The 15,248-nt window shown below is 43.9% G+C and overlaps 1 protein-coding gene across 1 annotated transcript in view; it reads right to left on the reverse strand.

Annotated features, from left to right (window-relative positions):
- The window catches only part of LOC311132772 (zinc finger MYM-type protein 4-like), a 38,361-nt gene that overhangs the window by 2,252 nt on the left and 20,861 nt on the right, over positions 1–15,248 (reverse strand). Inside the window, exons 16-27 of the mRNA XM_084166078.1 lie at positions 11,757–11,891; positions 11,417–11,454; positions 10,798–10,933; positions 9,127–9,239; positions 8,685–8,883; positions 8,227–8,286; positions 4,602–4,811; positions 4,111–4,235; positions 3,719–3,896; positions 3,339–3,490; positions 3,113–3,227; positions 2,607–2,864 (exon numbers count right to left, since the gene is read on the reverse strand). Of these exons, the coding sequence (XP_084022204.1) occupies positions 2,607–2,864; positions 3,113–3,227; positions 3,339–3,490; positions 3,719–3,896; positions 4,111–4,235; positions 4,602–4,811; positions 8,227–8,286; positions 8,685–8,883; positions 9,127–9,239; positions 10,798–10,933; positions 11,417–11,454; positions 11,757–11,891 (1,719 nt within the window). The remainder of the gene's footprint in view (positions 1–2,606; positions 2,865–3,112; positions 3,228–3,338; positions 3,491–3,718; positions 3,897–4,110; positions 4,236–4,601; positions 4,812–8,226; positions 8,287–8,684; positions 8,884–9,126; positions 9,240–10,797; positions 10,934–11,416; positions 11,455–11,756; positions 11,892–15,248) is intronic.

The following is a 15,248-nucleotide window of genomic DNA, read 5'->3' on the forward strand; positions in this document are numbered from 1 at the left end:
GATGTTGAAGAGTTGCTGTCGTGCCTGCTTCACCACAGTGTCCAGTGGTTAGACCATTTCAGCTTCTCAGATATGAATTTGATGGCGGCCCCGTTGAGGATGGGGGCGTGTCCAGCCTGGTTCCTCCTGAAGTCCACAATCAGCTCTTTTGTTTTGCTGACGTTGAGTGAGAGGTTGTTTACCTGGCACCACGCCATCAGTGCCTACCTCCTCCCTGTAGACTGTCACGTAGTTGTTGGTAATCAGGCCTACTACTGTTTTGTCGTCAGTGAACTTGATGTTAGAGTTGGAACTGTGTGAGGCCACGCAGTCATGGGTATTCAGGGAATACAGGAGGGGACTGAGGACACACCCTTGTGGGGCCCCCGTGTTGAGAATCAGTGTCGAGGAGATAATGTTGCCTACCTTCACCACCTGGGGGCGGCCCGTCAGGAAGTCCAGGACCCAGTTGCATAGGGAGGAGTTCAGACCCAGGGCCGTGACCTTTGTAATGAGCTTATAGGGCACTATGGTATTGAAGGCCGAGCTGTAGTCGATGAACAGTATCCTCACATATGCATTCCCTTTGTCCAGGTGGGTAATGGCAGTGTAATGGCGATTGTGAAATGGCGATTGCTTCGCCCGTGGATCTGTCAGGGCGGTAGGCAAATTGGAGAGGGTAGAGTGTCTGGGAGGCAGGAGGTGATATGTTCTTTGTATAGCCTCTCGAAGCACTTCATGATGACGGGAGTGAGTGCTACTGGTCGGTAGTTGTTCAGTTACTTTCCCTTTCTTGGGCACAGGGATGATAGTGGACATCTTGAAGCAGGTGGGTATAGCGGCCTGAGCTAGGGAGATATTGAAAATGTCAGAACACAACAGCCAGCTGGTCTGCACATGCTCTGAGGGCACGGCTAGGGATGCCGTCTGGGCCGGCAGCCTTGCGAGGGTTAACACGTTTGAATGACTTACATACGTCCTCAGTGGACACTGAGTGTGTAGCCCATGTTGTCATCAGGGCCGGCAGCTCAGGGTCATTATGCTCGAAAAAGGTGATTAGCTCCTCCGGTAGGGTGGCTTTGGTGACCGATGTGGCTGGCTTTCTTTTTGTAATTCATGATGGTTAGGAGCCCCTGCCACATACTCCTTGTGTCAGACCCACTGAATTCCTCCTCCACTTTGTCCCTATACTTGTGTCTCGCCATCTTGATCGATCTGCGTAGGTTGTATTTGTACTTTAACCAAACTATTGTCCCTGGTCACCTTGCCCTGTTTATAAGCATCATCTCTTTCAGTTTTCCTACAAGGCTGCTATCAATCCTCGTTTTTTGAGTCGGGAACGTTTTGAAAGACACTATCGCTATCACGTCATCTATGCATTTTTTTATTAAACCGGTGACTGAGTCGGCGTATTCATTGATGTTATCTCCAGAGGCAACCTGGAACATATTCCAGTCCACGTGATCAAAACAGTCTTGGCGTGTGAATTTTGATTGGTCGGACCAACGATGTATAGACCTGACCACCAGAACTTCCCTCTAGGATTTGTTTGTAGGCGGGGAGAAGCAAGATGGAGTCATGGTTGGATTTGCCGAAAGGAGGACGGGAGAGGGCCTTATACCCGTGTCAAAGGCGTGTAGCAGTGGTCAAGCGTAGAATTTCTGTGAGTTAGACAGTCGATGTGTTGGTAATAATTCGGGAGCATGGTTCTCAAATTACTTTTGTTAAAGTCCTCCGCAAACAATGAACGCTGCCTCCGGGAAAGCGGTCACCAGTTTGTTCAGGGTCCAATGAAGATCTTTGAGAGCCTTTTTGGTGTCGGCTTGGGGCGGGATGTACACAGCCATGGCGATAATCCCTGAGAACTCTCTCGGAAGGTAAAAAAGGGCGATATTTGATGACCAGGTATTCCAAGTCGGGGGAGAGCAGAAGCTCGCAAGTTCCTGTACATTTCCTCCGTTGCACCATAGGTTGTTGGTCATAAAGCAGAGCCCACCACCTTTGCTCTTGACAGAGAGAGGCCGCTTCCTATCCGCTCGAAAAACTGTAAAACCCGATGGTTGTATATAATCCATTTGGATGTCGAAGGAAAGCAAAGTCTCCGAAAAATAAGTTGCAGGATCTGATGTCCCTCTGGAAGGAGATCCTCGCTCTGAGTTTGTCAAGTTTGTTCATTAATGTTTGAACATTTGCGAGTAGTATGCTTGGTAATGGAGGACTGGTAGCCCAGCGTCTTAATCTCACTGAGACCCCCACGTCTGCCTCTCCATCGGCGTCTACACTTCCTACTCACCGGTAGGACTCCCAAGCAGCTCGGCGCCTCGAAGAAGCTAGTCCATTATTTTGCGGTCTCAGGGATTTCGGGGAGGTCGGGTGGACGGTGAGTACCCAGAGATTCGTATTCCAATAGTTCTACTCGGGTGTATGTTGTAATGCACGAAACAAACTGATTAAGAAAACTAGAAAAAAAACTAGAACAAAAATAAAAGTAGAAACCTGCAATGTTTTATCGGAGCAGAAACATATGCAAAACACAGTTTCAGAAAGCACAAAAAAATACATGAACAAGACAAGAGCGAAGGGTAGAGAAGAGAGTGAAGGAGGAGAAAACTAAATAGACAAAGCACCTGCTGTTTCGGTAGCCAGGTCCTTCTTGGGGATGGGCGGGTAGAAGCGCAGGAAGTTGGACTTGGTGTTGTCGTGGATGGACTTGGTGCAGCGCATGACGTGGGCGAAGGAGAGCTGGCGGTGCTGGGCCACTGTTTTGAACTGGAAGAACTTGGTGCAGAAGAAGAGCAGCGTGTTGAGCAGTACAATGGGAGAGTAGGCCCCCAGCTGTTTACAGTCCCACAGGTACTCCTCCTCCACCCGCGAGTGCAGGTAGCCTGGGAGAAAGATTCCAACATTAAAATACCTTTCAATAAGCACACTAATAACACAACCCCAACGCCATCAGCCCACCATACATGAAAGGAAAGCAAGAGAGGGGGAGAGAGAGAGTGAGTTAAGCTGAAGGATGAGCGAGATAAGAGATGGAATAAGAGAGGTCAAAGCAAAGGCCTTATTATAATTTCTTTGTTAAACTTTACTTTCCCCACTGGGTTTATGAGTGTGTGTATATGTGTTGTCTTACCACTGGCCGTTATGGTAGGTTTGAAGCCTTTCAGCAGCTTGGTGATCTCCAGCGTGAACTTGCCATAGAAGAGATCAGTGAATATGTTCTCCATGCGCCCATTCTGAAATAAGTACTGCAGAAAGAGGGGCCATTATGCATTACATTTAACAGAATTACATAATCAGAAGTGAGTGTGTGTATCTGTGTGTGAATGTGTTAATGTCTGTCAGTGTGTGTGTCCTACCTGCTGGATGCCGAGGCAGAGATAGAACAGACTGTCCTGGCTGTAGGACTCTCCGTTGGGTCGTTTAACTTCACAGATAAACCGACAGAGACCGTAGCCCAGCTCCGCTGTAGTGCACTTTAAAACATCCTCCTTTATCTCCATTGGCCGCGCTGTAACAGGGGGAACAGAACGCCAAGGTTAACTTATTCAGTCTACCGAGTTAAATGATTCCCATAGGCAATTAAGAGGTAGGTTCAATTCATACGGATGCAGTAAGTGAGGAAGAAGAAATTCAACAAAATGTGTGATATCAGGATTTCAGGAAATGAATTCAAATTGACAGTCATAATAGTCATGTTTGCCTGTGTGAGCACAAGTGTATCAGTGAGCAGACTCACAGCCAAATCGAGGCTTCTCCAGGTCAGGCTGGGTCTTGCTCCACTGGACCCATCTCTTCCAGGCGTCCACCCCGTACACGTGCTGCAGTTTAGGGGGCTCGCCGGGCACCACGTCACTCTGTGCCTCACCCAGTGACGCCACCACTGATCCAGTCTCTGCTGCTCTCGACTTACGCCTCTGTGGGGTCAACGGGGTAGTCACACACACCCACCGAATTAGGTAACACTTTACTTGAAGCCCAGCGTCAAGTAAAGTGTTACCCACAATTACAAAGAATGAGGGAAATTGAAAGAAATTAAAAAAGTACTGCTGGGAGTCGAAATACGGAAATAAATAGCTGAAGGCGCTCTTTGAAAGGGGTCTCATTTAGACTACTTTTTGGGGCTCGTACCTTTTTCTTCTGTGGCAAGCCATCCCGAGCTTTCCTTCTGGCTCTTCGTCGTGGAGGAGAAGGTGGAGGACTGGGACTTCTATCCCTCTCCTGATCCCTCCAATGGGCCATCAGCTCCAGGGTTTCTGACAAAAGGATACAGATATTTGACTACAACATAGACTACAATGAGAATGAGGCCAGCTGAATTGCAGTGTGTAGTATCAAAGAAGGGTTTGACTTACTGATGCTTGTTACATGGTTAAAACATAACATGACAGTTGAAAGATGAAACTATATAGAGCTAGAAGCCATTCACTATAAAGCAAATATGTTTTGACCATATAATTACCCTCATCAAAGATTGACAGTTTTCAACCAAGGTATAAGTACTCTACAAGTCATACTGGGAAACTTCAGAAAAAAGGTCTCAGACTGGGTCCATGTAAACAATGCTCAAATCAGGAATCCCTCATAACTCCGGGGAGGTGTAAAAGTCGAGCCTCACTCACGGACAGGGAAGTCAGCCTCTATATCCATGATGGGGGGTGGGGGGGTGGTGGGAGACTGGATGTCCATGATGGGTCGGAGTGTCTCGTGGGCGTAGGGTCGACTTTGGCGCGAGGAGACGCCAGGGGTGGGGGGTGGCACGTCATCCCAAGTGGTGAGGAAGTTGCTCAGTTCTTCTGTGTCCAGGTCTCCACTGTAGGTGCTGCCCTGGTCTGGTCCCCGAAGAGAAAACACAAAAGCATTCAAGTTATGGGACAGCTCTCAAAATATTTTTTAAAATCGGTAACCCCTCTATTTTACAGCCCGTTTTTACTTGACAGTTAAGTAGGAACTACTTGTTAAAATTGTATTATTAATTACATAGTTTCTTTGACATCACCATGTAGTTACTAGTGTTGAATTATTTGAGGTAAGTACCAGAAACTATTGTTACTACATAAGTTTCTTTGTTAATACTATGTACAGTGCCTTCAGAAAGTATTCACACACCTTGACTTTTTCCACATTCTGTTGTTACAAAGTGGGATTAAAATTGATTTAATCGTTTATTTTAGTTTTTTTACGATCTATACAAAATACTAGTGGAAGACATTAACATTTGTAAAAAAATAAATAAATAAATACTAATATATCTTGATTAGATACTGTAAGTATTCAACCCTTTGTGTCAACACGTTAGAATCACCTTTGGCAGCGATTACAGCTGTGAGTCTTTCTGGGTAATTCTCTAAGAGCTTTCCAAACCTGGATTGTGCAACATTTGCCCATTTGTTATTTTCTAAATTCTTCAAACTCAGTCAAATTGGTTGTTGATCATTGCTAGACAACCATGTTCAGTTCTTGCCGTAGATTTTCAAGAAGATTTACTATAAGTCAAAACTGGTAAGCAACTCCAGTGTAGATGTGGCCTTGTGTTTTACGTTATTGTCCTGCTGAAAAGCAAATTCATCTCACAGTGTCTGGTGGAAAGCAGACATGGTTTTCCGCTAGGATTTTGCCTGTGCTTAGCTTCATCCCGTTAATTTTTTTTATCTTTAAAAACCACCCAGTCCTTAATGATTACAAGCATACCCCTAACATGATGCAGCCACCACTATGCTTAAAAATATGCAGAGGGGTACTCAGTAATGTGTTGTATTGGATTTGCCCCAAACGTAACACTTTGTATTCAGGACAAAAAGTGAATTGCTTTTGCCACATCTTTTGCAGTATTACTTTAGTGCCTTGTTGCAAACCGCATGCTGGTTTTGGAATATTTGTACAGGCTTCTTTCTTTTCACTCTGTCAATTAGGTTAGTATTGAGAAGTAACTACAATGTTGTTGATCCATCCTCAGGTTCCTCCTATCACAGCCATTAAACTCTGTAACTGTTTTAAAGTCACCATTGGCCTCATGGTGAAATCCCCGAGTGGTTTCCTTCCTCTCCAGCAACGGAGTTAGGAAGGACGGCTGTATCTTTGTAGTGACTGGGTTTATTGATACACCATCCAAAGTGTAATTAATAACTTCACCATGCTCAAAGGGATGGTTGAATCTGTGTTTGAAAATCACTGCTCGACTGAGGGACCTTACAGATAATTTTATGTGTGGGGATGAGGTAGTCATTCAGAAATCATGTTAAACACTTATTTCACACAGTCCTTGCAACTTATTATGTGACTTGTTAAGCAAATATTTACTCCTGAACTTATTTAGGCTTACCATAACAAAGTGGTTGAATACATATTGACTCAAGACATTTCAGCTTTTCATTAATTTGTCCCAAAAAAAATGAAAAAGTGCATTCAGAAAGTATTCTGACCTTCACTTTTCCCAAAAAAAATTACGTTACAGCCTTAACCTAAAATGGATGAAATGAAATGTTCCTTAATCAATCTACACACAATACCCCATAACGACAAAGCAAAAACAGGTTCAGACATTTTTGCAAATGTAATACAAAAAACAATACGATACCTTACTTACATAAGTGGTCAGACCCTTTGTTATGAGACTCGAAATTGAGCTCAGGTACATCCTGTTTCCATTGATCATCTTTGAGATGTTTCTACAACTTGATTGGAGTTCACCTGTGGTCAATTCAATTGATTGGACATTATTTGGAAAGGCACAGACCTGTCTATATAAGTTCCCACAGTTGACAGTGCATGTCAGAGCAAAAACCAAGTCATGAGGTCGAAGGAATTGTCCGTAGAGCTCCGAGACAGGATTGTGTCGAGGCACAGATATAGGGAAAGGGTACCAAAAAATGTCTGCAGCATTGAAGGTCCCCAAGAACACAGTGGCCTCCATCATACTTAAATGGAAGAAGTTTGGAACCACCAAGACTCTTCCTAGAGCTGGCCGACAGGCCAAACTGAGCAATAGGGGGAGAAGGGCCTTGGTCAGGGGGGACAACCATCTCTGCAGCACTCCACCAATCAGGCCTTTATGTTAGAGTGGCCAGACGGAAGCCACTCCTCTGTAAAAGGCACATGACAGTCCGCTTGGAGTTTGCCACAAGGCACCTAAAGGACTCTCAGACCATGAGAAGCTAGATTCTCTGGTCTGATGAAACCAAGATTGAACTCTTTGGCCTGAATGCCAAGCGTCACATCTGGAGGAAACCTGGCACCATCATAACCTGGCACCATCCCTACAATGACGCATGGACCTCAGACTGGGGCGAAGGTTCACCTTCCAACAGGACAATGACCCTAAGCACACAGCCAAGACAACGCAGGAGTGGCTTCGGGAAAAGTCTCTGAATGTCCAGCCAGAGACCGGACTTGAACCCGATCAAACATCTCTGGAGAGACCTGAAAATAGCTGTGCAGCAACGCTCCCCATCCAACCTGACAGAGCTTGAGAGGATCTGCAGAGAAAAATGGGAGAAACTCCCCAAATACAGGTGTGCCAAGCTTGTAGCATCATACCCAAGAAGACTTGAGGCTGTAATCGCTGCCAAAGGTGCTTCAACAAAGTACTGAGTAAAGGTTCTGAATACTTATGTAAAAAAATTTAATACATTTGCAAAAATTTATAAAAACCTGTTTTTGCTTTGTCATTATGGGGTATTGTGTGTAGATTGATGAGGGGGTAAACAATTTAATCAATTTTAGAATAAGGCTGTAACAAAATGTGGAAAAAGTGAAGGGGTCTGAATACTTACCGAATGCACTGTAATTCCACTTTGACATTATGGGTTATTGTGTGTAGGCCAGTGACAAAAACATATCAAGTCTATTTTTTATTCAATTCTGGTTACAACAAAATGTGGAAAAATCCAAGGTGTGAATACTTTCTGAAGGCACTGTAAACACCAGGTAAGTACCATCTTAAACTGGGCTGTAAAATAAAGTGTTATCTATCATCTCCCACATCCCTCAGAGTTTGGTTGTTCTTTTTTGTTCTAGACATTTACATTTTCATTTAAGTCATTTAGCAGACACTCTTATCCAGAGCGACTTACAAATTGGTGCATTCAACTTAGGATAGACAAAGTCCTAAAAGTCCCAGCCTGGCCCACATACCACCATGGTCACCACATCACCCCTAGCTGTCCAATTGGCTCATTCATCCCCTCACCCCTGCAACTATTCCCCAGGTGGTTGCTGCAAAGGAGAATATATCCTCAGTCAACTTACCTACAATAAGGGTTAAAAAAGAGGAATCTATAGTAGTGAGGCGAGGCAAACTTCTCATATCTGAAAAGGGGGAAAATAAGCTCAATGAACCAATACATTACCTGAAATATAACGCGGAATTCAAATGACCAATAGCATTTTAGAGTCTCATTCAGCTGTGAATTGCTTTTAAAAGAGCGACTTGGTGGAAGCGCCAAGAAACCCCAGTTATATCACGCTTTCACAGCTGTAGCTTGGCCTATGAAGCCATAGAGAGGGTCTCACAGGTTCAAAGCCAGTGCCTACTGTTTAACTCTGATTACCGAACTGGCTCATGTTCATTAAGCCCCGCAACAGAAAATGTTTTGCAAGTCCAGGTAATCTCTTCATGTTGCAGTCTGTTTTCTTCCATTTGGTGCATAATGAACATGACCCAGGTCTCATCCCAATCCCACTCCATGACTCCCTCCCCTGGTTACCGTCTTGTACTGCTGGGGCTGGCCTTTCAGGGGGTCGCTGTGGGGACTTCTCCCTCCCCTCCTCAGCTACCATCTCGGCCATGAGGATGAGGTCTGCTTCGAATGGGTCAGAGGGGATCTTCTCCTTGATGTCCTGGATGGTCTCCATGATGCGCTCAGCGTTGTCCAGGGTCACCGGCAGGAACATGGGCACGGGCAGCTGGAAACGGGACAGATAAAAGGTTAGATGTGGAGGCTGAGAGAGGGCTGCAATGTTTTGTTCATGTTGCTCTTCTGTTCTGCAAGAGCATGTATCAGCTAACCTCAAACTACTATTCAATGCTAGTTGGTTTTAAAATTAGTCCAGAGCACACAGCTCTTGTTTGAGAGAATTTGAGGAGAAATCTGTGTGACTATGTGACTGACTGAGGTGAAGGCTAGGTAGTGTTGGGTGTTAACATACCGGTATGGGGAGTCCAACAGGCTGGGGGGTGTACTGGGTGTACAGGTTCATGGGGACTGGGACATACACTGGTACTGGGACAGGCACTATGATCACCTTGGGGAAATTATCATCTGTGGACCAACAATGTCAAGTTAAATAGAAATACAAAATGTAGATGTATGTGTGAGCCTTTGAATATGTACACTACATTACCAAAATTATGTGGACACCCGCTCGTCGAACATCTCATTCCAAAATCATGGGCATTAACATGGAGTTGGTCTCCCTTTAGCTGCTATAACAGCCTCCACTCTTCTGAGAAGGCTTTCAACAAGATGTTGGAGCATTGCTGCGGGGACTTGCTTCCATTCAGCCACAAGAGCATTAGTGAGGTCGGGCACTGATGTTGGGCGATTAGGCCTGGCTCGCAGTCGGCGTTCCAATTAATCCCAAAAGGTGTTCAATGTGGTTGAGGTCAGAGCTCTGAGCAGGCCAGTCAAGTTCTTCCACACCGATCTCAACAAACCATTTCTGTATGGACCTCGCTTTGTGCACGGGGGCATTGTCATGCTGAAACAGGAAAGGGCCTTTCCCAAACTGTTGCCACAAAGTTGGAAGCACAGAATCGTCTAGAATGTCATTGCATGCTGTAGTGTTAAGATTTCCCTTCACTAGAACCATGAAAAACAGCCCCAAACCATTATTCCTCTTCCACCATACTTTACAGTTGGCAATATGCATTCAGGCAGGTAGCATTCTCCTGGCATCCGCTACACCCAGATTCGTACCCGGAATGCCAGATGGTGAAGCGTGATTCATCACTCCAGAGAACGCATTTCCAATGCTCCAGAGTCCAATGGCGGCAAGCTTTATACCACTCCAGCCGACGCTTGGCATTGCGCATGGTGATCTTCGGCTTGTGTGCGACTGCTCGGCCATGGAAACCCATTTCATGAAGCTCCCGACGAACAGTTATTGTGTTGACGTTGCTTCCAGAGGCAGTTTGGAACTCGGTAGTGAGTGTTGCAAGTGAGGACAGACAATTTCTACGCGCTTCAGCACTCGGCGGTCCCGTTCTGTGAGCTTGTGGCCTACCACTTCGCGGCTGAGCCGTTGCTGCACTTAGATATTTCCACTAGACATTAACAGCACTTACAGTTGACCGGGACAGCTCTAGCATGGCAGAAATGTGATGAACTGCCTTGTTGGGAAGGTGGCATCCTATGACGGTGCCACGTTGAATGTCACTGAGCTCTTCAGTAAGGCCATTCTATTATTTTGTGAAATGTACTGTATGATGTACATTTACACTTTAGTCATTTAGCAGACGCTCTTATCCAGAGCGACTTACAGTTAGTGAGTACATCAATTTTCATACTGGTCCCCCGTGGGAAACGAACCCACAACCCTGGCGTTGCAAGCGCCATGCTCTACCAACTGAGCTACAGGGGACCTAATTCTACTGCCAATGTTTCTCTATGGAGATTGCATGGATATGTGTGGCTGAAATAGCTGATTCCACTAATTTGAAGGGGTGTCCACTTACTTTTGTATGTATAGTGTATGTATTCAATGGCCTATCATAGTTTGTTTACCTTTTAAACCTTCATATTGTTGTGTATTTTCTTGTGTGCACATAAATACAAGTAGTGCGTGTGGTATATAGGCTGTGTGTGTATGGTGTTGTACCTGTCTGGCACCCTGTGGTGGTGAAGTTGGGTTTACACATGATGCCCTTGTTCTGGACCATGGGTTTACAGAGCAGGGCCTTGTTCTTCTGAGCCTTGGGTGGAGGGGCCCGAGGAGCCTGTGTCTGTGTGCTGGCCTGCCACACAATGAAGACAGACTGTTAGTAACCATGGCCCAAACCTAATTCCACTTGAATTTCACTTAGTTTCCCATTGACATAAATACAGGACTTAGGCTGCGTTTACACAGTGAGCCAAATTCTGATCTTTTGCCCAATTATTTGCAAAATATCTGATCTGATTGGTCAAAAGACCAATTAGTGGAAAAATATCAAAGGCTTTTTTCATTAGGAACACCTTTCTAATATTGAGTTGCACATCCCCCCCCCCCCACCCTTGCCCTCAGAACAGCCTCAATTTGTCGGGGAATGGACTCGTGTTGAAAGCATTCCACAGGGAAACTGGCCTATGGTGACTCCAAAGCTTCTGAAGGTTGTGCCAAGTTTGCTGGATGTCCTTTGGGTGGTGGACAATTCTTGATACATACAGGAAACTGTTGAGCGTGAAAAACCCAGCAGTGTTGCAGTTCTTGACACAAAAAGAACATATGCACAACTTACATTTCCAACATACTTCACATGTCTGCTTTGAACAGTCCCTGTTATGACGCAACAGAACATGAGTCAGTATAAAAACACCACAGCCAGTCAGTCAGGCCTGCTAATGAGATCATTTATCAATCTAAAATCATCTGTAATTAACCTGCACCTTAATGGGTGTCAACAGGCTACGCTATTAGCAACAACAATTTAACCCTATTCAAAGACATTTACTAATGAATCAACACTCTCTGGTTGAACACTCTCCAGTTACACTTAATAGTGTACAATACCTTGTCTGTATACCAGTGTGTATACAGCAAATAGTATTTAACTGGTAACCGAGTCTGTGTGCGCATACCTTGCAGTGCAGTAGTGGTGTAGTTGGGCTGGCCAATGGGGGAGCTGGCTAGTGAGACTACATTGGCGATGACTGGATCAGACATGCTCGTAGCAGTGGTAGTATTGGAGGGGGATGGAGCGATTGAGATGGCCACTGGAAGGATGAGTGGAAGAGACAAAGAATGAGAGAGAATGATAATGAGAAATGTTGCAATCGTTACACAGTGGCTATAGAAAGTCTACACCCCCCTTGGATTTCTTCCCATTTTATTGTGTTACAAAGTGGGATTAAAATGGATTTGTAAATTTTTTGTCAACGATCTACACAAAATACTCTAAATGTCAAAGTGGAAGAAATATTATAACATTTTATAAAAATTATTAAAAATAAAACACTGATATACCTTGATTAGATAAGTATTCACCTCCCTGAGTCAATACACGTTAGAAGACAACTTTAGGAGCGATTACAGCTGTGACTCTTCTTGGGTAAGCCTCAGAGCTTTGCACTCCTGTATTGTGCAATAGGCTCTATGCACGCATCACTTCCGCATTGGCGTAAGGATGCTTGGGCATTTCCGGTTACCGGAAAAAAACAGACAGTGACAGTAGACCGTTATGATGGCAGAGATGAAGAGATGAAGTTTACAAGGTGTTTGCTGGAGTTGCCTAAAGTATCTGTTAATGATATACGGAGGGTCGTCCGGACATCCAGTACGACACCCCGTAGCAAACTGGATAAAGGCTTCAAATGTTACGTTTCTTCTTTTCTTTGCAACTTTGAAGGTAATATGCTAACGCTAGCTAGCCTGAGCTAGAAGCCTTGCTTTGGTGTTTTAAGTCATGACTCCGTCCTGCTTCAGGTTAATCATGCTTTAAATAAAGTTTAACCATGTGTATATACCTCTCACTTCATGTGTTTGTACTTTTATTTTACATTTACATTTACGTCATTTAGCAGACGCTCTTATCCAGAGCGACTTACGAAAGTATCAGGTAAAAACAGGGCTACAAATGAGATCTCTGTGAGAGCCCACTGCTACCGCTCAATGAAGAAACTAAAGCCACCACACCAGCTGAGAGTAGGACTAGATTAAGTGACACATTCAAAGTTCTGTTGAACTTGTTCAAGGTTCCGTTCAACACGTTTTACTCGTTTAATGTTACCACAGCTTTGATTGCCATTGCTAAGAGAACACTTTAGAACTTTAGTGGTTTTCACGATAGCTGAACAGTGGTAGCCTAATACAGACCAGGGTAGCTGAGTGGGAATTGCCATGCTTTGTTGTTGGGTCTGTTGTAAACAAATTGGAGTTTGGTTTGAAATGTAAACAATAATGAGATTACTACTTTTTCCTGACTTGATGACTGCAATGACAGTAACATATTCCACTCAGCTATTCTTCAAATTGGTACTAGGCTACAATGTTGCACCACTCACCTACTGCTCTGCCAATACTGTTTGAAGGTAGGTAAATGGCAAATGGACAATAGGTAAGTGGTGGGAGACAGTATAGCCAAGTGGTGCAAGACAGTAGGAAAGTGATGCAGAAAGCACAAAAGTGACAAGACAGTAGATAAGTTGCTTACACCAGTAAAAAGTAGAAAGAACAAGTTTTGCTCCTACTCCTGCTGCTGTAGACCCTCGTCTTTCAAAACCCATTAAAATTATGCTTCTGTGTATTTCAGATGACATTGCGTGATTCACAGCCAGTTGTGCTTGTTAAAAGCTACTGTTCCTGTGTGGCATATGCAATCATTTGGTTGCATTACTATACCAGACTGCCCATTACTCTGAACGTGGCATGTCTGTCGTCCCTCCTGTACTTTCGTGCACTGAAACAGAGCAGAAGTGGCATAAACCACGAACAATGGTTCCATTGAAACAGCACTGGAACAGCTCCCTTCTTCAGACGTCTGCGCCCAGCTGGAGTCGGAGGCTCCATCACATCTTCACTTAGAAAGTGTCGGCTGCAGACTCGTGTGTCTGTTGTAAGAAAGTTGACTCGTCGAATGTTAATCACCCACCGTTTATGTAATTCACTGTCTTTAGGAAAAGTAAAAAAAACTAACAGAAGAATTGCATCTGCCAGACACTGTACATTGCGGCACACAGCAGTGATGGCTGGAAGAGCTGTCATCCTGTTTTTGAAAGGACACTTTCGTACGTTTACACGTCATCGTGTTATAAGTCAAGACGAAGTATTACAAGTAAAAACATTAACATAAACATTAAGATAAACAACAACAACGACGAAAATTAACCTTTTCTGATGTTTTCGACGACAAGCATTCAATGCTAGCATACGGTAGCACATCATTCTACGATAACCGGAAGTTTACATCCATCCTGAGATTTAACCGGAAATACGTCATGCTCGACTGTGCATATCGCCTATATTTGACCATTATTATTTTCAGAATTCTTCAAGCTCAAGGTGTTGGGGATCATGGCTATACGGCAACTGTCAAGTCTTGCCATACATTTTCAAGCAGATTTAAGTCAAAACTGTAACTTGGCCACTCAGGAACATTCCCTGTCTTCTTGGAAAGAAACTCCAGTATAGATTTGGCTTTGTGTTGTAGGTTGTTGTTCTGCTGAAAGCTGAATTCCTCTCCCAGTGTCTGGTGTAAAGCAGACTGTAGCAGGTTCTCAAGGATTTTGTCTGTGCTTCGCTCCATCCTGTTTCTTCTCATCCTGTCAAGCATACCCATAACATGATGCAGCCACCACCATGCTTGACAAAAAAAAAAAGCAGTTACTCAGTGATGTGTTGTGGATTTTCCCCAAACATAAGGCTTTGCATTTAGGCCAAAAAGTCCTTTGCAGTGTTTTTTTTTTTTTTACAGTATTACATCAGTACCTTGTTGCATACATATGCATGTTTTGGAATATTTTTTATCTGTATTATTTTTTTCACTTTAATTTAGGTCATTATTGTGGAGTCACTACAATGTTGTTGATCCATCCTCAGTTTTCTCCCCACAGCCATTGAACACTGTAGCTGCTTTAAAATCACCAATGGTGAAATCACGGTGAAATCCCTAAGGAGTTTCATTCCTGTCCCGAAGCTCAATTTGTTTTTATTATGGATCCCCATACTCTTCCTGGGGTCCAGCAAAATTAAGGCAGTTATACATTTTAAAAACATTACAATACATTCATAACAGATTTCACAACATATTAAGTGTGTGCCCTCAGGCCTCTACTCTACTACCACATATCTATAACACAAAATCCATGTGTACATGTGTGTATAGTGCGTATGTTATTGTGTGTTTGTATGCATGTGTCTATGTTCAGAAGGACGACTGCATTTTTAATGTGTCTAGGTGGTTTAATACACCATCCACAGCATAATTATTAACTTGACCATGCTTAAAGATATATTCAATATATGATTTGTTATTGTTACCGATCCCTGCCCTTCTTTATGAGGCTTTCAAAAAGCTCCCTGGTCTTTGTAGTTTAATCTGTGCTTGAATTTCAATACTTCACTGAGGGACCTTA

This window comes from Coregonus lavaretus (genome assembly GCF_964263955.1).
Source record: "Coregonus lavaretus genome assembly, chromosome: 7".
In the NCBI taxonomy this organism is placed as follows: domain Eukaryota; kingdom Metazoa; phylum Chordata; class Actinopteri; order Salmoniformes; family Salmonidae; genus Coregonus; species Coregonus lavaretus.